Source organism: Lacerta agilis, chromosome 17, assembly GCF_009819535.1.
Source record: "Lacerta agilis isolate rLacAgi1 chromosome 17, rLacAgi1.pri, whole genome shotgun sequence".
In the NCBI taxonomy this organism is placed as follows: domain Eukaryota; kingdom Metazoa; phylum Chordata; class Lepidosauria; order Squamata; family Lacertidae; genus Lacerta; species Lacerta agilis.
Window position 1 is genome coordinate 4,226,469 of NC_046328.1, and position 26,980 is coordinate 4,253,448.

General features: G+C 45.7%; 1 protein-coding gene across 1 annotated transcript in view; it reads right to left on the bottom strand.

Moving 5' to 3' along the window:
• The window catches only part of KDM2B (lysine demethylase 2B), a 79,534-nt gene that overhangs the window by 52,243 nt on the left and 311 nt on the right, over positions 1 to 26,980 (bottom strand). The window contains 5 exon segments of the mRNA XM_033174468.1: positions 9,856 to 9,962; positions 13,384 to 13,562; positions 20,133 to 20,179; positions 21,328 to 21,406; positions 25,377 to 25,521. Of these exon segments, the coding sequence (XP_033030359.1) occupies positions 9,856 to 9,962; positions 13,384 to 13,562; positions 20,133 to 20,179; positions 21,328 to 21,406; positions 25,377 to 25,521 (557 nt within the window).

Genomic DNA, 26,980 nt, shown 5'->3' on the forward strand with positions numbered 1-26,980 from the left:
TAGCACCAAAAAGGCTATCTCTAAGCTTTGTGGGTGTTATTTTCTTCCTGTGTTGTCCCCATAAATGTGTGGGCAGAGATTTCCTTGTCTGATGCTCTTCAAAAGATTGCCTTTATACATTTTTTTAATCTCCCTGAGAGATGCCATGTATATTTCCTTTGACCATACTGAAGTCTCACTGTTGAAATAAACAAATTAAGGTCACTCTCTCTCTCTCTCTCTCTCTCTCTCTCACACACACACACACACACACACACAGAGACACACACACACACACACACACACAGATATATATATATATATATATATATATATATGAGAATTGCTCATTATGTACCAAGCAGACACGTACACAAGTGTATGGACCACATGTGTGAAGTAGCACAGGGGAAACAGCCCTGAAACCAATTTTCACTCCCAAACTGACAAAGTGTTTCTCTGCAAGGAAGGAGGGGGTGAGAGAATTAAAATGATTATCATTTCGAAGGAATGGCCACACATACCAGGAAGGGCAATCGGAGAAGGCATTACCAGGTAAACTGGCAGAAAGAAGGTAAACAAGGGCACTCAGATTTCTGTTGAAATCTGTTGGAGACTGCCTTCTTCTGTGATGTATGTGTGATGCATCTGGGGGTGGTCTTGAGCTCCAGCAGGGGCAATTTCTAATTTCTATATAAGGCCAGGCGCTCCTTTGTTCTGGGTTCTTCCCTGCTCTCCTGTGTGTGGGGTAAGCAGGCCCAAACAGAGGGGGGGTCATATGGGCCACTTGTCCCGGGCCTCTGATTCCAAAGGGGGCCTCTGTCAGCATATTCACAATCGCTCACCATTATTTAAATGTAAATACTTAAAATAATCCTTTTCCCTATGTATTTTTTAAAAAGCACTATTGCATATCTATATTTTGCATTTTGTCTTTATATGCAGACACAGTTCAAGCCTTGAAATCCCCAGGGTAAAAAAAGGGGGAGGGCACATTATCTACCTGGCCCAGGCCTCGTAAGCACCCTGTTGCAACAGAACAATAAAGATCAAGTTTACTAGCTGCTTTGCTTCTAAATATTCTCTGGTTGGCCTCTGTTACTTTACTCCTACCGATGGAGAACCTGTAAAGGACTCTACAAGGGCTCTTGTGTACCCCATTAGGGAATAAGAGCAGATTTTGCTTATTACACTGTGACATGATGAATGTATGCCACAGATTTGCCTAACTGCACAAGAAACAGAAATGGAAACCCACAACGCTGTAGAAAATGGGGCACAGAATCGCCATAGGAAATGGATAGGCACAGCAGAAGAAAAGGCACAGACAACTGCCTTGGACCACACAAACTGGCAACATGTGGGATAATAAGAGAATTTCTGTTACACACCCAGCTATTGTATGTACAATGTTTTAAAACGGTGAAATGTTTCCTTCTTCTGAATTGTGTAAGAACAGATTTTTGTGGTACCATCCCAATTCCCAGGTGTTTCCAGAAGAAATGTTCCTGGCCCACTGTGACCAAAATCAACCTCATCAGCAAATAATTTCGGACAAGTTCACAGAAATGTACCAATTCACGGGTAAAATTTAACAATATGTGCAGAAAAATAGACAAGATGGTAGACACAGATGTGTAAGGGAGAAAAAAAAGGGGAAAGGGGAGGGGGAAGACACAGAACCATTATGGGCAAAATCAACACAGAGGGATGAATTGATCAACACCATCCGACAAAGAAAACTCCACGGCAGGTACATGCAGTGGAAAGGAGTGTCTCACATGAGGGACAGAGAGATGCAGAAGGAAAACTGGGCCTGCTACGAGAGACGTAACAGCCACACATGTTCAGCCAAACTCCTAGAGAAAGCATGTGCACAAGCGAATAAACCAATGGACAGACAAACACAGTCATTACCCTCCGATCAGTTCCTCGCCTCCGGCTGGAGTTTCAGCCCAGCCTCTGGCCTCTGGCCTCACAAGGCCACCCCTACCTCTGAGATCAGACTATAAAACCACTCCCAATTCCTAGCAGATGGCTCTCTGGTCTCAGTGGGATTCCTTTTTTTCTTTTGTTCAGGCCAATGAGGAAAGTGTAACTCCTTCCTTCCTTCTAAGAGAACGCGTGGGGGTTGCGGGGTTGGAAAAACACAAGTCTAGAATCCGGCATCATAAAACTATGGCAAAACTGCAGAGGGAGGATTTGAGGTTCTGGTTTTTTGGTCCCGTCCCCCCCCATAATTAAACATACGTTTGTAGCTGCTCTCTTGACACTAGTATGAGGCATGGAGTATTTATGAGGCGAGAGATGTGATAGGTTCATTTATTAATTGGTTGTGAGGGGCTCAGTTATGGGGGCCCTTACGCACACAACGTTTTGCTTCAAGTCTGGGATTCTTCACACGGTTTCTCTGTGCTTATCCTCATGTTCACACACATTTGAAATGCCAGTGGTCTCCCCTCCGCGTGTGTTTAAAAGACACAAATAATCCCACAGGACAGTCAATAAATTTTGCAGAAGCACTGCCACTTACAATCAGGGTCATTTTTTAATCTTACAAACAAAAACTGGAGCAAATTATTACTTTCACTGACCCTCACAAACAGCACTGAAACACCAAATTGTTGTTAATCATTAACTACCCTTTAAATTGTAACTTTTCAAGCTAAACAATAACAATAAATTTAGGGGGGGGGGGGAGAATCACACCAGTACCACAAAATAGGTCTGCCATAGCCTGTTCACATACACATATAAAGTCAGTATCAGATGGGCGCACACTGTTATTAAATAGGAGAATGCTCCAGAACAATGTACCTGGTATTATGAGCTGCAGCAGTAATAACCAGGGTGCCGTGTTGAGAGACAGTACACTGAGTTCAAATTCCTATTTTGCAGAGAAGTTAACCGATTTTTTTTTAGCACCCTGAAGATCTTGGAGGGCCACTTCACACATGACCTTATTACTACAGGAAATTCCTTCCGATTTCTCACCCCTGCTTTTTGCTGCACCACGCCAGACAGCAACAGCAACACACAGCTTCTCGCTGCGCAAGATTATCTACGCAATAAGGTTTGTGCTAATTCCTACATGGGCATTGTTTTCATACAAGGACAGTAGACAAGGTCTTCGTCCAACCCACCTGGCATGGTAAGGGCAGAAAGAGGGGCATATTTAAGTCAGAACAGGTGCCAAGAGCAACATATGCTGATACTTCAGGGCAGGGCAAGAAAGCTGAACAAGTGAACTGGCACCACTGCACTGCACTGTCTCCAATCCCGAGGAGGGAAGGGTAACATTTCCAATACTAGAGTTCCATATTAGCCACTGGCAAGTTCTAGCCCAGGGGTCGGCAACCTAAGGCCCATGGGCCATAAGCGACCCATGGGTGTCGGGATAACCAGCTTCTGGGATAACCAGTCGTCTGAGAGCCTGCTCCGGCTGGTTATGATGGGTCCGCTGGTTATGAAGTTTTCTTGAAGGTCGTGAGGAGTTTTCGGGCGTTGCAAAGGTTTTTAAGAGGATAGGATAGGCAGCAAGAAGTAGAGCAAAAGGTGTGGCCGAAGGCAGGAAAGAGGCCAAATAAAAAAGACTGCTGTCGGTTGTTGGGGTGCGCTCTCCCAACTACTCTCTGTGCGTGTTCTTTCTCTTTCGTTTCTCTCTCGTTTCTACACACCGCTAACAGAGAGCAGGGGCCATTTATTGATAAACTGAACAGTGTCATCATGCAAGCATAAACCAATCAGAGCATTGCAATAGTCAGTGTTTCCGGGCGGGAAACAAGCCTTTGACCGTTACCAGGAGGCTTCCTGGCGCGTTTTCGAGCAGGCGCGGAGGGATCCAGGCACCAATCTCGGCCGGATCCTCTTTCCTTCCGTGCAGTAAATCGTAAATAAATAAATAAAATGACTATATAGAAATTACTAGCAAGTTTAACAAAAGAAAGGGAAAGGGGGGGGGAGAGGAAAGGAAAAACCATGTTCCGCTTGCACTGAAAAACATCAGCCTCTAGCCCAGGGGTGGAGAACCCACAGCCCTTCAGATCTTGTCAGAGTTGATTCCCAAAATCCCTAACCTCTGGCCGTGCGACAATCCAACAACATTTGGAAGGCCCCAGCCCCCCTAGCTGCAAAGATATAAAGGAAAGTGGGAAGGCCTTGCTCTAACCAACTGCTCCCTAAATAGTAACACAGCGTAATAACGTATTAGGCGACCTATATTTAATATCCAGCTGTTCTGCAATGATTCCTTGCCTACTTAGACCACAGGAGCTTTGACTATGAGACTGCAAAGATGGCAAGTTATGTACAAACTTTGTAATCCAGGTGTATATTATTATTTGGAATATTTATAGTATTTATTTATTTCATAAGATTAATACACTGCTTGATTGCAAAAAAACAACAACCCTCAAAGCAATTTACAAAAGGATAAAACAAGAAAAACAGAGACGAATTCACAGCCATACTTTAAAACATCCGAAGGTTGAAATACTTAATAACAATAAATCTTTATTGCAGTCCAAAGGCCCATAGAACAATTTCAGAACAAAATACAGTTAAGACAGCCAACCACAAAAGAGAAAAACCGAGGCGGTCATTTTGTTTTGTCTCCAGCTTGATGATCTTTGTTTCTTTTCACTTCCGAAAGAAACTCTGAAGGTTGAAATACTTAACCAGATTTAAGAATTACCTCAACTTTCTAAGCACCTGGGTAGGCTTGTCTATACAGGAATGTTTTTATAGCAGGTGCCCCAAGAAGCTCTCAAAACACCTTCCCACAATAAAATCCACATTCAGGACGCCCTTGAAGGGCCAGGATTATACAGATGGCATTTCCTGCCCTCATCCTGATACCCCCTTTGGGTTTCACTAACAAGGCCGCAGCTCCCACCGGAGGACGATGACCTGCACAGCCTCTTAAACTGCAAATCCAGCCACTGCATGATCACACAAGCATAGCTGGGAAAGCAAGGAAAACCTGGCACAGCACTGGTCTCCTTTCAGAGAGAGAGAGAGAGAAAGAGAGAGAGATTTTTAAAGGAAAAAGTTGTCATGCTGCAATTTGCATGGCTGCCAGTAGGTGGCCAGTAGGCCACATGAACAGTGGTGTGAAAACAGTTGGGGGGAGGAGTTATTGTGTTTGTTATCACTGTATATGTATATGATGAATTTTAGTGTTTTTCTGCTCTAAGCCACACTCTGATCCTCAAATGAAGGGTGGTATATACGGTACATTTAATAAATAATAACAACAGTCGGCAGAGTGAGCGAGCCAAGCAGGCAGGCTAGAAGAACAAGCAAGCAAATGGCCCAGATTGGCCTTCCCTTCCCTTTTCTTTTATTTCATAAGATTCATATACTGCTTGATTGAGGTGTGTGTTTTGGTTTTCTTTTTGGTTTACAAAAAGATAAAACAAAACAAAAATTGAGAAGAATTCACAGCCATACTTTAAAACAGACATGTCCAATTCGGCCCACCAGTTAGTTTTCTCTGGCCCCTGTGGCAGTTTATTTATTGGGGATAATTCCTTAAAAAAGCTCAACAAGTTCAATCCTAAAGAAAGCTGAACAACTCTGGGGGAAATCCCAAAAAAGCTCAACAACTTCGGCCAGCCCTCACATGCATGTTCACTTCATCAAACCTGGCCCTCTTTGAAAAAAGTTTGGGTACCCCTGTTTTAAAACATCCAAAAGTTGAAATACACATTAAGAATTACCTCAGCTTTCTAGCCATTTGGGCAGGCTTGTCGAAACAAAAATGTTTTAAGCAGGCACCAAAAAGGGTACAGTGAAGGTACCTGCTTGATCTCAATATGCAGGGAGTTCCAAAGTGTAGATGCTGCCACACTAGACAACCAAGAAATTTTTTGTCAACCCCCCCCCCCCCCCGCAGGCCTGGGAAGGTCAGGTGGTACCCAGTGCGGAAAATTTCTTGTCAACCCCCTCATTGATCCCCCCCCCGCAAAAATGGTTTTACATCATTTCATATCCCCCCCCCCCCGTGCAAAAATGGTTTTACGTTATTTCATATTTTCTTACAAAGGAATAATAACAAGTAATAATAAAAACTTTTATTTATATCCCACCCTCCCCGGCCAAAGTTGGGCTCAGGGTGGCTAACACCAGATACATAACATTGGTATAAAATCAGACAATAATTAAATTACCTCCTAAAAACATCTCAAAATCAAATTAAAGTCTAATTAGATGGCTTTCCACAGGGTTAGGGTTGGGAATAGTAAGTGTTCTCTGAACTGAAATTTCAGCCTTCATGAAATAGGAAAACAGCCAAGTGAACAGCTATTTTGGTGGAGGAGGGTCAAGATATTAACCGATATGCATGAAATTTCATATATAGCTATATAATCCCTAGTATAGTAAGATAAGACCTTCGGAGCAGGCATTAAAAAAAAATTCAAAAAAAATTTTCCACATTTTTTTTTCTCCAAAAAAAATGTTCCTTGGTAATTTGTCACCCCCTCCATTATGGAACCCGGGGCGGCCCGCCCCCCTTGCTACGCCCCTGGGTCTGAGCAAGCAGGTGGCCCAGGTGGCCAAGAGAGCAAAGGTGCAGGTTGTCTGGAGGGGCAAGTGACCGGGCGGCCAGGTGGTCAGCCCACAAAGACCTTCCCAAACTCCCCGGGTTGCCACTGCTGCCACAGGCTGAAGCCTTTCTGCCCTTCGTCTACTGCCATTTCAAATCTCCTTCCTCTTCATTCCCCTCTCCTCTGTGCGCAGTGTCAACAGCAGGGGGATCTCAGAATTGGGGTGAGCCATTGGGGAAGTTTTAGGCAAACTTTTGGGGTATGGGGATTGGCAACAGGGTGGCAGATAGGTAGGAATGTGGGGGTTAAGGAGCTGTGAAGGCATGGGAGGGTTTGGAGGAATTATGAGGGTACGTGGATTTGGGAAAGGGATGCGTTTTTTGCAGGGGTGGGAATCAATGTGAGTGGGGAAGGAAGCCCCTAGTAAATATACAAATATGCCAATATGGAACTTAGTTCGCTGTGCTCTCCAAAACTCTGAAGGCTGAAGCTGAGGAACACTTTATTTCTCAGCAAGAAATTGGGGGCAAGGTTCACACTTATACCTGGAAAGGTTTGCCTTTCATGTGACTTGAGAGGAAGAGCCATTTCAGATGTAATACTCAACAGCGGCTTAACTCAGGGATGGGGAACCAATGACCCTCCAACACGCAGCAGCCCCATCCAGGATGACCAACGGTCAGCGATGATGGAAGATGGAGTCCAACTACACGGGGAGGGGGGCACAGCTTCCACACCCCTCATTTAGCATTATGGACAGAAGCTGGGCACTTGCCCTCCCTTCCTGCGGGGTTCACTAACCAGAATCCCCTGGTTTGTTTGAACTCTGGTAGGTTTAGCTCAGGGATGGCCTCCAGATATTGTTCAGCTACAATTTCCATCATCCCCAACCACTGGCCAAGCTGGAGGGTCCCAGGTTGCCCACCCAGGTTTTAGGCTCTAGTTAGGAAGCAAGGCAAAAACGTAAGCAATGATTTGATCTAGTATGCTTATTAAGCCTGTTTATTTTTCATTAAACAGTATATAAATCTTGCTATATAAACAAAAACAATCTTACATTAACAAGCATTCCTCGAGTCCGGATGTAATGGGGAGCTCGAGCTACTTTGAAATTGAAACTGCAAGTTTATCTCCTCCTCTTACGCGCAAAAGAAGGGAGGGGAGTGCAAACCGTGAGGCTTTCCACAGCCTCTACATGTAAAGCTAAGCCATGAGAAGTGACTGATGTGATCATACCGCCAACAGAGGCCGGCTGGTACTGAAGAGAAAGACAGCGCTACCGAAACACAGACATCCAGGGGCACAGTGACCACCTTCTCTGTGCCCTGAGGCCACCAGGCTTGCAGACACTTTTTTGTTCATTTGTTTTCCCCCCACAACACAGTGGCAGTTGTCCCATAATCTGGGGATCCCTTGGCTTTTGCAGGAAGCAAGTCACTCACTGCCTGCTTGAAGCAACTCACAACACTATCCAGAACGAAACAAAATAGAAAATTCTTTCCAGTAGCACCTTAGAGACCAACTGAGTTTGTTCTTGGTATGAGCTTTCGTGTGCATGCACACTTCTTCAGATATCCAGAACATCAGTGAAAGGAAGGAGGGGATGGGGGAAAGGAACATCAGCCTCAAAAGAGTTAATGGAACAGATTCAGTTCATTCTCCAGCTCCTTCTCAAGCATAATCTCTGAACTGGTACAGCAGATGGAACAATCGCTAACTTCATCCCCAGCACAGAATTTAGCAGTTCGCAGCCAAAACCAACATCTGCACTGGATGACACCATCTGTGTTTGCAAAAACCACCATCACTTTTCATTTCTATTTTGCTTTTTTGCTGGTCTGCTTTCCATTTGAGAAAATTGGACCAGCATTAGATTTAGATTTAGAAAGGACACACAGAACTACAGGCACACGTGATTAGCAAGGCTTCTTGTATGCTTCAGTTCCTTGGAAATGCAGACAAAAGCACAGAATATGAGCTTCCTGAGAACCCAAGCTTTCTTTAAAACAATGCCACACCATAACCAGACACTGGAGAGACCTGTCAGGAGTAAGCATGTACCAATGGTACCAAATAGTATGGGAAACAGCCTTACTAGAAAAATTAACCAACAAACTGAAACTGAGATGGGGAAAAATAGAAGACGACGTCTTCACCCCAGTATGGCTCCCCTTCATCACATACGCAACCCAACAAGACAATGACAAAAATCCACCAACAGCATACAAATCAATATGGCTAACCTGATCCAGAACACCCACCCACCCCGCTCACACATGAAAACAAAGACCACCACAGCCAACCACAAATGAACAACCACACCCTGGGCCAACCCCAACATCTCTCACCACCAAAGGAACACAAGTGAACAGCAGAGAACCTGCACAAGCAACGCTGACACAAAACCACACATATATTAAGTAAAAAAATAGAAACACTGCCACCTGACCCCACCCCCACTCATCTTTCCCTCCCTCTACCTCTTTCCTCCTTTTCTTCCTAGTGTCTCAACAAATGAAACCGATGTGTAAAAAAAATGTTACCGGGGGGGGGGGGATACGAGAGAGAGACATTGCACACACCTTTGTAAATCAAGAAAATCTTTAATAAAAATACATTTTTTAAAAAAAAACATAAAAACAATGCCACACTGCCCACATTTCTAGCTTTTGTGGCTATGAAAGTGGTGCAGCTGAAATCTCAAAAACTGAACAAGATTCCTATAGCAGCTTGGGGAAGGGTTTCACAGCATGACATGGCCCCATGCTCCTCCAAGACAGAAATGCATATCACTCTTCTAACTGCATAGAATAACTGAACTGTAGAGTTGGAAGGGATCCTAAGGGCCATCTAGTTCCCTGCAATTAAGTTCTGTGTACTTTTCAGGGTGGGGAGGTAACTCCCTTCACCACAACATGATAAAAAGGCAGGGTGGGAGGCAGGCTAAGAGGCATCATGGGCACCAGGAAAACACCTCAGGGGCGCCACTGTGCCCTCAGGTGCCACATCGGTGGCCCCGCCACCTCAAACTGGCCACAACCAAACTTTGTGCTGGCCTAGTCTTTTCACCAGTGATGCCTTGCACCTCTGGCAAACAGCCCTTGGGGTACCTGGGAGCATTGTCCCGCCTGTGTTCCATCACTGACACAGAGAACATTCAAACATGCAATCCCCGCCTTGCGTCCCAAAATAATTTCAGTCCAACAAGAGCCACACCACATGATTCTGCTGGTCGTGTAGCTCGGTTCAAATTTCACCCGAAGCAGAAGCTTCGCAACAGCAGGAGATTCCACAGGGAGTAGTTCATAATGAAGCAAAATCAACTTACTTTTTTACTTTTGGATACTTCATCTCTGAAATGGTATTGGTGGCGTCTGTCTGTCTCTCCTTCAGATGCCGAGGCCACATGTTATCCACCCAGTCGACCAAATCCACCTAAAAGGGCATCCAAAGGAACCAGTTAAGTCAGGAAGTGTGGGAGAAAGATCTCAGAAGCAAGGAAGGGATACTGGCAGAGCTGTGTGTGTGCAGGGGGGGGGGGCAAAACTCTGCCACCCCAAGCAATCCACATTCTGCAACACACAATGCTGAATTCTGCCAGAAATGTGAATTACAAGGATTACATTCCTCTCACAGTTACTGTATGGTTCCTTGGTTTTCTGAGGCTGGCTTAGATCTCACAATGTCACATTTGTACACAACCACTTATGCACCATTCTCAGGATTTTGTTGGGACAAACGTCTTTTATTTATTTAGGAGACATGAAATGTTGGGAAATCTTTTGGAGAGTGTGAATTTGCAAGACTGTGCACAGATGTTTGGGGAGACTTTGAACAAAGTTCCCATTGACTGTGGTATCAGGGAAACTAGGTGGATGTGCACACCATCAAGTAGGCCATGCCTGCGCTGGATCACACCACAGGTCCCCCCGGGTTCAGCAATCCATCTGCAGCAATTGAAGCCTAGGAAGACATCAAACAGGGAGGCGGCCATAAGGACTCACAAGAAGAGCCCAGCTAGATTGGACTCAAATGTCCAGCTAGGCTTGCATCCTGCTTCCCCCAGTGACCAATCAGATGCTCCATGAAGACCACAACCCTCTCCCACCATCATTCTCAGCAAGTAGTATTCAGTTACACAGGCATGGAGGTTCTACTGCAGCCATTATGATTTCCCACTGATCCATGGAAATAACTGCTCTTTCTCCATCGAGAAACCTTTACAAGCATGAAACAAATCCTGGTGCGGGGAAGGTAAGGCATTAAAAGTTCCACTAATCCAGTTATTACTCGTTACAGGTTCCAATCCTAGCAATTACGCCTAACAGCCATCGGCAGGACAGTCCCCTGTGAATTTATCCAACAGCCAAGTGGTTGTTTGCAAGCCTGCAACTAGCAGCCACAACGAAATCGTGGGGCGATGAACTGCTTTAAGTTGATTATGCACCGTGTGGTGCACGGAGAAATAATTCCCTTGGTCCTGTGTCTGCTGCCAATCAGTTCCATTGGATGATCCCTAAGAATATGGCAGGATAGAACTGAAAGAGGAAGGCAAGACACAGGGCACATAGCCACTGCTTACCTACTCCAGAGTAGCCCTGTTAACATGAATCACAGAAACATAGAAACATACAAGCCAAGAGAGCACGGCAAGGTCAGTCAATAAAAATAAGTTTTAATGGAAGAAATCAATCAATCAAACCTGTATATATTTGCATATGATTAGAATAATAATTTCAAGGAAAGAGGAAAACAGAAACATGCATATATTTAAGTGGATCCCTGTCTTATTACTGATCGTTGTAAGCTGCTCAAGCTTTTGGGGTGAAGAACAGGGTAAAATGCTTTTGAGAAATTAATAAAAAGCTACCGGTATATTATAATCACATTATAAAATAATTATTTTATTTTTAAAATCCTCTTCAGACAGGATGGAGAGGTTTGGAACGCCTCTTCTAAGAGGGATCCTGCCATCTGCAATTGTTACATTAAAACTATATTTAAAAAATAAACTTCTTTAAAAAATGTGTTTCCCAATTAATTGAGGGCACCTTTTAGTCGATTAAAAGTAATTTTAACTGATTAATCTAACAGACTACAATCACAGCCCTACTACAGATCACTCCATGGAACGACCATATTTGAAGTCCTGTGTACCGTTCTGGTTGCCTCAACTCAAAAAGGATATTGTTGAGTTGGAAAAAGTTCAGGAAACTGCAAGCAAAATGATCCAGGGGGTGGAGTGACTCTCCTGCAAGGAAAGGCTGCAGCTCTGGGGCCTTTTTAGTTTGGGGAAAACTAAGTTGCAAGTAAGACGCAACATGACAAAAGTTTCTAAAATTATGCCTGGCTGGCATGGAGAAAGTGGACAGGGAAGATCTTTCCTCTTCTCTCATAACACTAAAACTCCAGGGCATCCAACGCAACTGAAGGTTGGGAGATTCATGACAGATTACTAAGTCCATTTTCACACAGCACACAATGGAACTCCCTGCTGCAGGGGGCAGTGATAGCGGCCAAGTGGGATACCTTTAAAAGAGGAATAGACAAGCTCATGGCAGAGAGGGCTATTGATGGCTACTAGCCATGCTGGCGTTGCTTCATTATGACTATTGTCATTTTATTTATATCCCGCCTTTTTTCCCCTGACAGGGACTCAAGGCAGCTTAAAAAGGTAAAGGTACCCCTGAGCGTTAGGTCCAGTTGCGGACAACTCTGGGGTTGCGGCGCTCATCTCGCTTTACTGACCGAGGGAGCTGACATTTGTCCGTAGACAGTTTTCCCGGGTCATGTGGCCAGCATGACTAAGCCGCTTCTGGTGAACCAGAGCAGTGCATGGAAACACTGTTTACTTTCCCGCCGGAGCGGTACCTATTTATTTACTTGCACTTTGACGTGCTTTCGAACTGCTAGGTGGGCAGGAGCTGGGACCGAACAACGGGAACTCAACCCATTATGGGGATTCGAACTGCCCACCTTCCAACCGGCAAGCCCTAGGCTCAGTGGTTTAGACCACAGCGCCACCCGCGTCCCTCTCAAGGCAGCTTACAGATATTCAAAATAAGAACACCTCAAAACATAGGGAAAAAACAATAAGATAGATGGACAGATAATCTATCTAAAACATACAGTTAATTACAGTAAATAATAATAATAATAATAATAATAATGATAATGATAAAAACCAGCATGTCACCAGCTCCCTCATGAAAAGCAGTCAGGAGAGAGCCATTCTAACTTCTCTAGGGAGGCAGTTCCAAAGTCTGGGCTATTGTTCTCTATTTAATTATATGTGCTCTGACTTCTGAATACCAGTTGCTGGAAGCCATGGGAGGGCAAGAGTTGCTCTTGCTTTCACGTTCTGCTCACTGGTTTCCCACCAGCATTCGGTGGGCCAATATGAGAACAGGATGCTGGACTAGATGGGCCACTGGTCAGATCCAACAGGTTCTTCTGTTGTGTTCACTGAACGAACACACAAACACGCACACACGCACACCCCAGTGATGCTTTCAGAATAGGACTTTGGGGCAGATGCCCATTGACTGGCTCAGCAGGACCAATAGGAAAACCCCCCAATATGCAGCAGGGCTGGCTCACCACATTTTAGAGTAAGTGAAGCAACGTACACTGACATCTAAAAAGGAGGACCTCCGGTAAGACCGCTAAGACTAGGGGATAAACCAGGAATGGGGCACCTTTAGCACTCCAGGTGTTGGGGGTCCCCCAACTCCCATGAGCCCCAGCCAGAATGGCCAATGTTCAGGGAAGATGTGACCCAACAGCACCGAACTGCCCCATTGTCGGCACCCAAATACCCTAAGTGCAATAACCACCCAAAGAGGTCTCAGCTTACCACATTGGGGCGCTTGACGATGTTTGCCAGCTTCGTGTGGCTGAACTCGAGGCTGATCACGTTGTACAGCTTCTTGCGTTCCGCCTCCGGGGTTTCGTAATATCGCACAAACTGGGACATGCTCATCTCTGTGCCCTTTTGTGTGTTGACATCCATTACGTCCACAATCCGACGGCTCCCTGGAGGATGATTTTGGACATGTGGAAAGGGTGAGGAGAAAGACAACAAAGTTTTTATTCCCTGCATGATGTTTAAAATAACTACACCAAGTCTCAAAAACCTTAACACAAGGGGACAAACTATGGTTTCAGGAGATAAACAATGATAAACGAACCATGATGGTTTTGTTATGACTCCACAGTTGGGAGGCAGCAAGGTTCTGAATACCAGTTGCTGGAAAACACTGGAAAGCAGGGTACTCTTGTGCTCAAATCTTGCTTTGGGGTTTCCCATGGGCATCTGGTTAGCCACTGTGAGAACAGGATGCTGGACTGGATGAGCCACTGGCCTGATCCAGCACAGCTCTTCTTATGTTCTTATAAAGAAGGCTGATAAACAGGGCCACCTCCTTGCTGCTTAATTGCATTTCCACGAGCCTATTCAGATGATATCCCCCACTTTGAAGCAAACCACCAAAAAGTAGGTTTTATTTCACAGTAGCAGGGAGACCCCATGTTCAAATAAACATACACTCTACCCCAATCCCTTGTCCCTGCAGTGAAGAAGAGGAAGAGGAAGAGCAGGAGCAGAGGGAAGGTCAGAGGTCAATTCCCAGTCTTACCCCAGGTACAATCCTGGGGCAGGTGGGAAGCATCTTCTCAACTGGTCCTGTTTATTGCAGGAAAAGCAAAAGAGAGGTAAAAAATAAACAGAATGCAGGTTTGCACCAAACGAATGGTATTAAAGAACACAGGTAAACAGATGAATCAAAGGAGGTAGGGACATTATCCTTCAGGGGAAGAACCCCAAGGTGACAAGAGTGAACTTTATTGCTTCAGATTAACATTCTAAAAAAGGGGGGGGAGGGGGTGGAATCTTCCCTTCCATCAAGAAGCAATTCCCTGCAAGTAGAAATTTAGCACAGCAGGAAGAAATGTTCCAGCCCACTACACCCCTTGCTGTGCTAACTTCCTACGTACTTCAAAAGATTTGGGCCATACACACACACACACACTTGTGAGTAAGCATGCTGAACGCTATCTTCCACTTTCAGCCTGTAGTATTGTTTTATCCACCTCAACTGACCAGGCATTAGACCAGACATTCCATGACCTGGTAGCAGGTTGCTAGATATAAAACTGGTACATTAATTTAAAAGCCCAAGTACTTGCCAACAAATGAAGTACGCAGCCCACAATCTCTCTGCCCACTTCTCTCTAACCAGCTTGGCTGGATATTTCTCTGCAACTTTTGGTGGTTATTTCTCTGCTGGATGACTCAGTCACTCCCAGCACCGTAACACAGCAGCAAGAGACTTGTAAGAATACTGTCCCTGCATGATTGTGAAGCCTTTTGTTTATTATAACCCATTTTTCCTCCAAGGAGCTCAGGGCGATGTACATGCTTCTCCCCCTCCTCCTTTATCCTCACAACAATCCTGTGAGGTAGGTTAGGCTGAGAGTCACTGACTGGCCCAGGGTCACACAGCGAGCTTCATGGCTGAGTATGGATTTGAACCCTGGTCTCCCAGGTCCTGGTCCTGCACTCTAACCAGTAAACAACACAGCTACACTTTCTTGGTGTAAGGAAACGGCCTTACCCCAAGCCAGAGCATGGTCCATCTAGCTCAGAATTTTGTGCACTGACTAGCAGGGGCTCTCCAGGGTTTCAGACAGGTGCATTTAGTAGCTCTGCTAGGAGATATTGGGCCCAACTCTGTACCTTCTGGATAAGATGTGATTGCAACAGAAATAACCAAGTGAGCCCAAAGATCCAGCAGAATTTACCTAGCTGCAAAAGTAAAGTTCCCAGCTGGTTCTTGGAACGAGTCATTGCTCTGTGTCTGCCTTCATCCAATATGATCAGTGATTCATTCAAAAGCATTGGGAGGATGAGGGAGCAAAGGAAAATTCTTCCTCCTACACATGCTAAAAATAAGCTTCTGGTGAATGAGTGAACCTGAGCCTCCACCTTTAATTTGGGGGGAGACAGTATGTGCCTCGGCTATCGACAGTTTGAGGAATCTGGACATAGATGATTCATAAAGCACAAGCCCAAAAGTGAAGCCCTTGGCAAATACCTTTGACATAAGAGCTTTTCACTCGAGTCAGGAAGTTGACCACAGCTGATCAGAACCATTTTTGGAAAATGACATGCCCTCTCTTTGCCTTTGTGATCCAGGTGACAGCACTGGGTCAAGCGATCTGCCATGAACATGAGACGAGAGCCCTGCTGGATCAGGGCAATGGCCCACCTAGTCCAGCATCCTGGGCTCACAGCAGCCAACCAGATGGCTGGGGGAAGCCCAAAAGAACAGCACCCTCCCCTCCCTGTGGTTTCCAGCAACAATATTCAGAAGCATTGCTGCCTCCAACTCTGGAGGCAGAGCACAGCCATCATGACAAGGAGCCTTCAATAGCCCTCTTTTAAAGCTAAACCACTGAGCCTGGGGCTTGCCGATCAGAAGGTCGGCGGTTCGAATCCCCGCGACGGGGTGAGCTCCCGTTGCTCGGTCCCAGCTCCTACCCACCTAGCAGTTCGAAAGCACGTCAAAGTGCAAGTAGATAAATAGGTACCGCTCCGGCGGAAAAGTAAACAGTGTTTCCATGCACTGCTCTGGTTCACCAGAAGCGGCTTAGTCATGCTGGCCACATGACCCGGGAAAACTGTCTGCGGACAAACGCCGGCTCCCTCGGCCAGTAAAGCGAGATGAGCGCCGCAACCCCAGTCATTCGCAACTGGACTTAACAGTCAGGAGTCCCTTTACCTAAAGCTATTTAGTCTGGTGGCCATCACTGCCTCCTGCATGCTCATAGTTTTAACTGTGAAGCATAGTTTAATGTATGATATGTATTTAGTATTAGCGTGAGCAAAAAAGCACAAGCAATTGTCAATGGAAAACAAGGGGACGCTTCACAAGTATACAGCAATAATAAGCAAGTTATCCAAGAAGAATCCACTTCCATTATTTCAGCAGTAAGCAAGCCTCCTCCTTCATGCAAAGCCTTCTTCATGCAAAGTTCAGACACACAAGACAAGGGCCCACAGAGCAGTTCACACAGGAAAGACTTTGCAGGGCAAAAAGCTGAAATCCTAGTTACTAGGTTTAGAAAATGATTCGGCAGCCAGCTTTCCCCTAAGGCTTCACAGCTCCCTGCACATCAGGCAGGTGGATCAGGCTCACAATGGCAAGAAAAGCTTGTCAGGGTTCTGATTGTAGGTAGCATCAGGGGAGAGGAAAGAAAAAGGAAGTGGGCATCTCCCCCCCCCCAAAAAAAGACTAGAGAAAACCATTAAACTTCCCATTAAAAGGAAAGAGACAATTACTCTAGCTTGTTAAATCCAAGTGGTGCCATTAACTCCTTGCTGCGGCCCAGAGATGGAAAGGCTTCTAGCTAATAAACTTGATCCTAAAAGCAAGAAAGAGAGACCACACACACGAGACCTCACAGTCATTAAGGCATCCTTCAAGGGGCTGCAGCTAGCTCAGATCTTCAAGATCACTCTCCCTCTTGCCCAGACCCGCCCTACAGGGTTGTTGTGAGGCTAAAAGGAAGTAATGCAAGCCATTTTTCTCTGCAAAAAGGAATGGCACGAGGAATTGAAGCACTTGCACCCCAACCAGCGGTCCTATGCTAAGGATTTTGTTCTATTTCACTTTGCTTTGTTGTTAAAAAGTATGCCACAGATATAAGGGCATACAGATAGAAAAAGGATGATATAAATGCTGTAATGGGAAGGTTGAGAAGCAATAGTGGGGGGGGAGGGGAACTAGTGAGGGTGGGGGGTTAAGGAAACGAAAGTAAATGTGATGTATGATGTATGTTTTGTTTATGTAATTTTTTATGTAATTCTTTTTGACAATGTAAGGTATGAATTTAAATAAAGTATATTTTTAAAAAGTATGCCACGTCTACATTTATTATGTTGGCTCAGGCTGGTGGATTAGATGCAATCTTAAAACACACACACACACCCTCTGACCTAACACTAAAAATGGGCACTGACAGGGGCCACATTTCACAAAGTGCCAAGTACATATCTGTGTGTCCCACACCTGCTGTTGAGGGTCCCAAAAGGTCCTCATTTGCCACGTACAAATGTTGTCAGCCATTCTCTGCTAGCGACGCTTGTCCAGCAGGCAAGCAGATAGTGCAACAGCTTGGACACTGAGGAGGCAGGCGAGGATCAGGACCTTTAGAGAGCCGGATGGGATCCTATCGGCGCCATTTGTGCTCTAACGTCTGCCAGGCCAGAAGCAGGAATGCTACCCTTTCACCACCAGCAGTGGGGGCACTACAGCTTGGCAAAATCAAGCCATCCATTCCCCGCTGCTCATCCCAGGTTTAACTTAGCTCAAGAGAAACTCAACTTACATAAACCATAGAATCATAAAGCCACTCTTCTCCCAGCACAAGCATAGCATCTTGGGATATGCTCCCACAACGCAGCAGCACTAGCGACATTATGCTGTGACTAGTGGGTATTATGCCCGTTAAATTAACGGGTGCTAGGACACCGCGTCACGCTCGGCTGCACGATCTCGACCCGCGGGCGGGGCTGCGAGAAGCGAGCGGCGCTGTTGCTGGGGAGGGGGAGGCAACATCGATGCTCTCAGCCCGGTCTCTTCCACGCGTGCGCCCAGCCTCGCAGACACGTCCCCTCGCTCTCGTCCCTGCCCCTTCCCGCTCTCACGCCCGGGCATTCCCTGGCTGGCTTGCCGCCTCCTCGCTTACTGACAGCCAGCCGGCCCCGCCCTTCCTTCCTACCTCCCTCCCTCCTTCTCCTCGCGCCGACCTTTCCCGAAGTCTCTGCGCTCCAAGTCCCAACGGCTGTCCGTGGGGCACATGCGCAGTAGCGCAATCCCACGGACACAGGGACTGGACGCAGAGACACTTCCACTTTATTATAGTGGATATATAACCAAGAAGGTGTGTGTTTTGTGCTTACAACAGCCAAATGCATAATTTAACACTGGATCTTCATTTGCAAAGCAAGTTTTTAGCCCGCATGGCTAAACAGGCTTGAAGGTATTTGGATGGTATCTGGCAATATCCAGAAGCCTAAGCTGGCAAGCAAGAAGTGCTCTGTGATGGGGCTTCGGTATATCTACATGGCTAGCAGAAGAATAAATTATGTACAATTCTGCAGATGTATACAAATGTGAATTATTTATACAGATTAGTGTTCAATACGTCCTTTGCAACTTCTTTTAGCAACTTTCTGCATAATGAATCCAGCAAGGCCTTTATACATTTAAGAAGTTTACAGTGCAATGCTGTATCTTTAAAAGGAAATACACACACATGCATAAAACAGTGGATCAACAACAGATCCCCATCTGACATCAACCACATCTGGGAAGAACTCACCTCCTTACAGTATGAAAAAACTGTGAGATTACATGTGCCCTCTAGCTAAGTGACGGGTGTCTCATTTCTGGCCTAGGAAATAACACTTAATGTCGTGGCTAACAAGCAAGTGTTTGACTTTCATTTGGATTAATATGGATCAATAAAATCCTTACTCTGAATGTATTAGGCAGAGATCTTGGGCACTGCAGACTTCTAGGACATAGCTGCCTTTGGTCTTTGTGTTGTCCTGCAAATGGACCGCCTTTATCCTTAGCAAAATAGTTGTAAGGTAAAGGTAAAGGGACCCCTGACCATTAGGTCCAGTCGTGGACAACTCTGGAGTTGTGGCGCTCATTTCGCTTTACTGGCCGAGGGAGCCGGCGTACAGCTTCCTGGTCATGTGGGCAGCGGCGCACAGAAACGCCATTTACCTTCCCAGCAGAGCAGTACCTATTTATCTACTTGCACTTTGTGCTTTCAAACTGCTAGGTTGGCAGGAGCAGGGACCGAGCAACGGAAGCTCACCCCGTCGCAGGAATTTGAACCTCCAACCTTCTGATCGGCAAGCCCTAGGCTTTGTGGTTTAACCCACAGCACCACCTGTGTCCCTCTAAAATAGTTGTACCTACTGCTTAAATCAGTCTTCACCAACCTGGTGTCCTCTGGGTGTTTTGGACAACGCCCACCTGCCCCAGCCTTTGTGGCCTAGTGGGGAAATGCCATGGTAGGAACAACTGGCTTGTGAACAGCCATGTCTCTGGTTGCTCACAGTAAATAAAAGTGACACTACAGGAAAACTTTCAAAACAGAAAGAGATATTATCCTCTTCACCCCAAACCCAAACCCTTTCAGGCTATTATGCGGCACAACAAGAATGCTAAGATGTGACCTGAGCATCAAGCCAAGTATTTCCAGGAAGCCCACAAGAAATGCATGAAAGCAACCATAGCTGTGTCTCCAGAATCTAATACTCAGATTCACTACCTTTGAATATGGAGGCTTAATTTAACACAGGTAGGGACAGGTAGACTATTGAGTCACATAGGTTATTTGTGGGCACACCAGGCAAACGCAGTTGTGTAAACTAGTCATTTCTGTGGGCCTATTTGTACAGTTTATGCAAGGAATACGCGGGCATCTGAATACTTTCAGACGCAGTCTTCAACAGAGGTAATTTCTCTTTCTCTCTCCCCAACCCCCGAAGCACAAAAACCAGCGTATCTAAACCAAACTCACCAACTAGCAGCTTGACATCTCGTACAGTGAAATCTGGGTCCGGCATCCTGAAATCAGCAAAGGGAGGAGGGGATCAATTTGAATTCAGGGAGGTAAATACAGAGAAGAAGAAATTTACACACGAACTGCCGTCTTGGGCTGCCCCACTCTCCCTCAGCGCTGCAACCTGCCTTCTGACACAAAAGTTCCCAATGAGGGCATTAAGATCCCCCTCCTTGCTTCTTAACTCTTCAGATCAGATGCTCAAGCGGATATATAATCTCTGAGCACGGGAGCTACGCTTCTGGGTTTTGGGGTTGCAGATCGACGGTCCATTTATTAAAGTTTTCTTTTCTCAAAAGCCATTTTAGGCTTCTGGACCTCACTGTACCTGTGGCAGTGAGTTCCACAGGCCAACCCAGGGTTGTAAAAATGTGTTTTGCCCATTTTAAACTTAAGACATTTCAGGGATAAGAAGAACGAATTGGTAAAAAGCAAATGGTGGATTCTGCCCCCCACCCCAAACTCATAATACTGTGTATACACGTCACCACTTTTTAGAGCATTTGAAGGCTGTTACAGACACTAACTTAGTTCTCCTACTGCAGACCTATTAAGTAGGTCAGCACTGGTTTCCCCTATATTAGACTGAAGATTTGGGGGCTGAGTTTTGAGTAGCCCACCTACTTTACTGATGGCACAACCAGGATTTGAATGTTATGACTTCCTTGTTCACAGCTCAGGCACTTCAGCCACTATTGCCAGGCTTATGAGGCCAGCAGCAGTTATTTGCTTAGTAAGACAGCCACAGCCAGACCCGAGAGGGCCTTCACAATGGGGTGGGGGAGCCGAGTCTGAGGGCAATTCCATTTCATGAGAATGAAAGTGTTTCCAAGGCAAGAGAAGTGGTACTTTAAAAAGGGATGCCACACCATCTGAAAAACTCTTCTCTGTCTTGCTTCTGGAAGACCTGGCTCCAGTTTTGCAGACTCTCCAAAGGAGGCAAACTCCAAAACAGAGCCAGTCCCTCTATTTCGGGATTTGCTTCCGTTGGAGATTCCCCCCAAAGCCTGGCCTTGTGTGCCCTTGTGTGTATGTTTCATTCAGAAAGACCACCGGCGGCCTTTGTTACCCACCCCAGGCCCTTGAGACGGGGCAGGCTACGCATCCAATTGAAATAGAGATATATTGGTAAACATTAGGAGTACTGTCTTACTTAATTCCCAGTCCATCCTTACTTCGGAAGATGAGGGGGACTCTAAGTGCTTCTCGCTGCACATACTCAAAAGTGAAATCTGGTTGGAGGAAAAATACGAGAGAGGGGGAAAAGACATGAGAGAACAACAAAAGGTCCATCTAGCCCAGTTTCCAGAAGGCTTCCAGGAAGTCCACAACCAAAGCAGGAAGACAACTTGGGCCCTATCTGCACAATACCATTAAAGCAATATGACATCACTTTTTAACAGGCAGCACTTCCACACACACCCCACATGGATCTGAGAACTATAGTTTACTAAGGGTGCTAAGAGTTCCCCTCGCAGAGCTTCAGTTCCTAGAGTGGCTTAACCGGTGCTTTTTTTCTTTAAAAAATTGTTTAGGGGTACTCTCATTTTCATACTCATAAAGAAATACTGCCCCTCAATGAGACCAAACTGAGATTCACAGAATGTTTAGGGGTATGTGTACCCCTGCGTACCCCCTGAAAAAAAGCACCGGGCTTAACAAACAACCCCTCTTCCCAAAGAACGCTGGGAATTGTGGCTCCGTGAAAGGGAACAGGAGTCCCAACAACTCTCAGCACCCTTAACAAACTATAGTTCCCAGGATTCTTTGGGGGGAGCCATGACTGTTTAAAACAGTGCCTTTTTCTTAAAAAAAATGTTTAGGGGTACTCTCATTTTCCTACTCATACTGAAATGCTGCTCCTCAATGAGACCAAACTTAGATTCACAAAATGTTTAGGGGTATGCGCCTCCCTAGAAAAAAGCACCAATTTAAAATAATATGATACTGCTTTAAATGTTCAGTGGAGATGTGACCTTGTTGACTACACCTTTCACCTTCCTTCCAAGCTGAAGGGAGTTCTTCCCCCCTCCATTGTATCCTCACAAACACCCTGTGAGGTAGGTTAGGCTGATTTACACATAATGCTATTATTTTATTTATATTTATTTATTATTTATCCTATCAGCTTATTAAACTAGTGTTATGTCTGAACCTTGCCCAGGAGTTTTTCCTCTGGTGCATCTATTGCCAACAAACCACTATTTGAAGCCATTTTTTAAATTGTCTTACAGCTCACTGTTTCTCTTAACCAGGGGTAGGCAACCTAAGGCCTATGGGCCGGATGTGGCCCAATCGCCTTTCCAATCCGGCCCACGGACGGTCCGGGAATCAGTGTGTTTTTACATGAGTAGAATGTGTCATTTTATTTAAAATGCATCTCTGGTTTATTTGTGGGGCCTGCCTGGTGTTTTTACATGAGTAGAATGTGTGCTTTTATTTAAAATGCATCTCTGGGTTATTTGTGGGGCATAGGAATTCGTTCATTACCCCCCCCAAAAAAAAATATAGTCCGGCCCACCACATGGTCTGAGGGATGGTGGACCGGCCCACGGCTGAAAAGGGTTGCTGACCCCTGCTCTTAACTATGCCTTGGTGTTGTGTGTGAGCTCAGCATTTGCCCAAAAAAATGGTTTCTTTGTCCACCCCAATACAGTATTGGATATTGTTACTTATACATGGAGCTTTATGCTCACTTTGTTTTGACCCATGTTAAATGAACTGTTAATTGTTCAGTTACAGGTGGGTAGCCGTGTTGGTCTGCCATAGTCGAAACAAAATAGGAAGTGTGCATGCACACGAAAGCTCATACCAAGAACTAACTCAGTTGGTCTCTAAGGTGCTACTGGAAAGAATTTCCTATTTTGTTAATTGTTCATTTTAATAAAACATTATGTTATGATGCTTTTATACTTGTTATTACGTTCTGTTACTGTACTCCTGCATTTCTGCTGTCATTTAGATTAACCACTTTGAGCATAGATGCACCTGTGAAAAATGTTGCATATGAATTATGTGGCTGACAGCAAATGCCAACAATTATTCAGACATTCTCCATATTTTCTCAAAGTATCTCCCTTCTACCTGCAGCCATCTGAACAATCAATATGGTGGCTGCATCCACAATGCAGTTTATCCTATTTTTAAGACTTTCTCCCTAAGTGCTAATTTCTGCATTATATTTGCGCTTTCATGCAATGAAACTTAAAAGCCACTTCTGGAAGTATAGTGGCATTTAGTGCAAGTTTAGTACAGGTAACCAAAAGGTAATGTCTAAAATGTATAAATTATTATTAGAATGGGAAACAATGGTTGAAATGGTTAAATCATCAATGATACATTGGGTAATGGATATAGGCTATAATACTGATATGGCACCGTGGGAATGACTTTGGAAAGGAGATTTAAAATTTACAGCATGCTACGCGTTAAAATAAAACTACATGAAGATGATGTATAGATGGTATTTGACCAAGCTGGCAAAAATGTGTAAGTCTAAATCCAATATATGTTGGAAATGTAAAGAGAAAGGGAGTGCTTTTTTCACTTGTGGTGGTCCTGTAAGGTTGCAAAAGCCTTCTGGGAAATTATTTATAATGAATTGAAAAAAAATGTTTAAAATAACTTTTGTTTGAAAACCAGCAGCTTTCCTTTTAGGTATACTTGGTGCCGAAAGATCGGAAAAATCTATTTATGCATGCTACCACGGCTGCCCGAATGATATATGCACAAAACTGGAAAGAGGAACTGACCCTGAAAGAAAGATGACTGGCAACTAAAATTGATGGGATATGCAGAGATGATTAAATTACCAGAAGACTAAGAGAACAGGATGATAAACTCTTTGTAGCGAAATGGGGAAAATTTATTGAATATATGAAAACAAACTGCAAACAACTAAAAACATTAGCAGGAATTATATAAACAAGAGCAGTAAAGATAATAAGGAAATAAAAAACGATAAATGGGTAAAAAGGATAAATTAAGATATGCAGTAAGAATTTGATACAAAAATAAGAAACCACAGAAGAGCAGGGAGGAAAGTCACAGAAAACTATACTGGATTTGTGTGTGTGTGGTTTATATTTATTGTTGAATATTCTAAAATGGAAAAATGGGGTATTTGGAATTGGCACCCATTCAATGTTACTGATGAACTTATGAAATGAAAAAAATTCCACTGGAAAACATTGTAACAAAAAAATTTTTTACACATATATATATTTACATATTATATTAACTGAGTTAAGGGGGCCTTACATTGTAGGTGCCATTCCACGAAAAGAGTAAAATATTCACAAAGGAAGGCATACAAGTGGATTGCTTGGGAGTGTGGCAAAGAATTATATAAAGAACTAAGAACTGGACAGTAAATTGCTTGTATAGCACATAACCCAAACAGGTTCCCCAAGCCTAAACACCAAGGCCAATCCTGCAGCCAACTGGAGGGGAAATGTCATGCACTGTGGAAGGACCACCCACACTCCAGATCTAAGCCCCAAGAAACTACAGTTGCTACTAGCATCCTCCAAACCCGTTCCAAAGGCTTCAGGAAGCATGCTCAGTTCTGCACAAGACCTCCGAATTAAAGAGGAAAGTGCACCTGGGAGGCCCAAGGTCCCCCGACAGGCAGGAGGGAGCTAGTTGGATGCCTTGTGCCTGCTGCTTCCACTGCAACACGGGCGTCAAAGGCAGGCCTGGTTAACTCCGCCATCCGCTGTGGACATATCCGGGCGGGGAGGCTGCGGTTGGGGTAGAAATCGGGTGTGCAAAATCATTTTACTTCCTTTTTAAAAAAATATCTCCATTTATTTCCATGAGCTGCATTGCAAAGCTGCAATCGGAACGTCAAGAGGCGCGCGCCACACGAAGCGCACGTCTGCAAAAGGTTCGCTTCCCGGCCAGGCTCCCCTGGTGTGAGTCACCCAGCCATTGCCTCTTCTCCAAGCCCGCTCTCCTCCTCCCCTCTTGCTCCTCGTCACCGGATCCCCTAGAATAGGGGATGCTGGCGGGAAATACGAACTTCACCAGGCAATTTGCACGTGGGCAAAGAAGCCGTCGGGGGTTTCCGCCAGGCAGGTAGGGAAACCCCTTCCCCGCCCCCCGACGCGCACAGGCGCGCGCGCGCAAAGGTCTCCAAAGCCGGCGCTCGGGCCCAGTCCTTGGAAAGGCCCCGCGTTGCTCCCCGCGCCACGGTTTTACCTTTCCCCTCCATGGGCCGCACAAAGTCTCCGCGGTACATTTTGCTCCTTAGTTTCTCCTCCAGGTTGAAGCCGCGGATGCTGACGATCTCCTCCACGTCGGAGAGGTCCTCGTCCTCGTCGTACAGCCTCCTGCCGATCGATCGCTGCAGGACGGGGAAGGTGGTGGTGGTGAGAACACAACACATACACGTGTGCGTCGATGCATACACGTGCAAAACGTGTATAGGTAGCGCTTCGTTTGAAGGGCGGCCGTGAGCGAAACATACCCTCTGTGTGCGGTCTGGGCAGACAGAGCAGAAGTTCGGTCGTTGCAGGAAATGAGCCACACGTACACACAAAAATAAACACACAAGAATAAGGTCCTACGCGAAAGTCAGCGTGGAGTGGAAAGGATAGGCCCAGAGGGCTTGCAGCGTACGAGTCAGAAGATGGCTTTTGCAGCGCATTGCTCAAGGGGACGGCAAGCAAAATGTATTCTGCCACTGGAGCGCGGTCTATCCCTCAACCTCGTTTGAGGATTCCTAACGCTAAATTAACAGGGGACGCGTGTGCGTGTGTTGTGTGAACGGTACTCAGATGTGAATGTTGTGAATCGATAGTCCAGCATGAAGGCCTGCAGACTCCTCGTCGCCAGGGCTGGGCTGAGACGTCAGGTCATTAAGGGCCAGGTGGGCAAATCTCATCCGGCAATGCAAGGGGGGGGGGCGCAGAAGCAAACTGCACATTCAAAGGAGCAACAAGGAAAACCAGCCCCGTGGGGGTTGAGTTTATTAGGCAGCCTGTTCCTCCCACGATGGCGGGGTTTTCTTGCCCGTACGTTGGAAACGAAAAACCAGCAACTCTTTCGCAGGAAGAAAGGCAAAACAGGCAAGCCCGGGCACACATTTACATAATCCAACTGTTTCCCTAGTCACACCGGAAGCCAGCCTCTTAAAAAACACATTGCATTATGTAACATGGGATTTATGGGCTAGAGCCCACCCCCCACCCCGACTTTTGCAAAAAAACAAACAAACAAACCCAAAACCATTACACCCCCCGCTTCTTCAAAACCTAGCGTGGCATTCAGTGCATTAAAACAAAACAAAACAACGCTGAGAGAGGAGTGAGAGGCGGGAGTGTTTCCAGTCAAGGTTTGGGGGAATGGGGGCCAGGAAGGAGTTAAATCCCCCCTTTTAAAAAAAGAGAGGCACACACAGCAACAAACACGCTGGCTCGGCTACGGGGGCAGCAACAACCCCCAAAGCGTGTTTGAGCCCAACTTGCAAGCGCAGCTTTCTGGGCTCTTCTCCTTTGCTCGCGTGATCGAGGGGTCGCAGGAGAAAGAGGAGGAAATCCCCCCCCGGATGCAATGCACCAGCTGTGCCCCCCCCCCATCACACGTGAGACGCGCCGCCGTTTTCCTGCAAAGCACTTTAAAACACACACAGCAACAATGCCCGGGGTTTAAAGCCCCAAACACACACACGCCAGCAGCTCCCCTCCGCCCTGCAAACAGCCTCCCTCGCTCTCCACGTACAAACCATCTCCGCAAAATCGCTTGAAAACAACCCCCCCTCTCCACCCCCCAACCCAACCTACTCCCCAAACCACCACCACCAT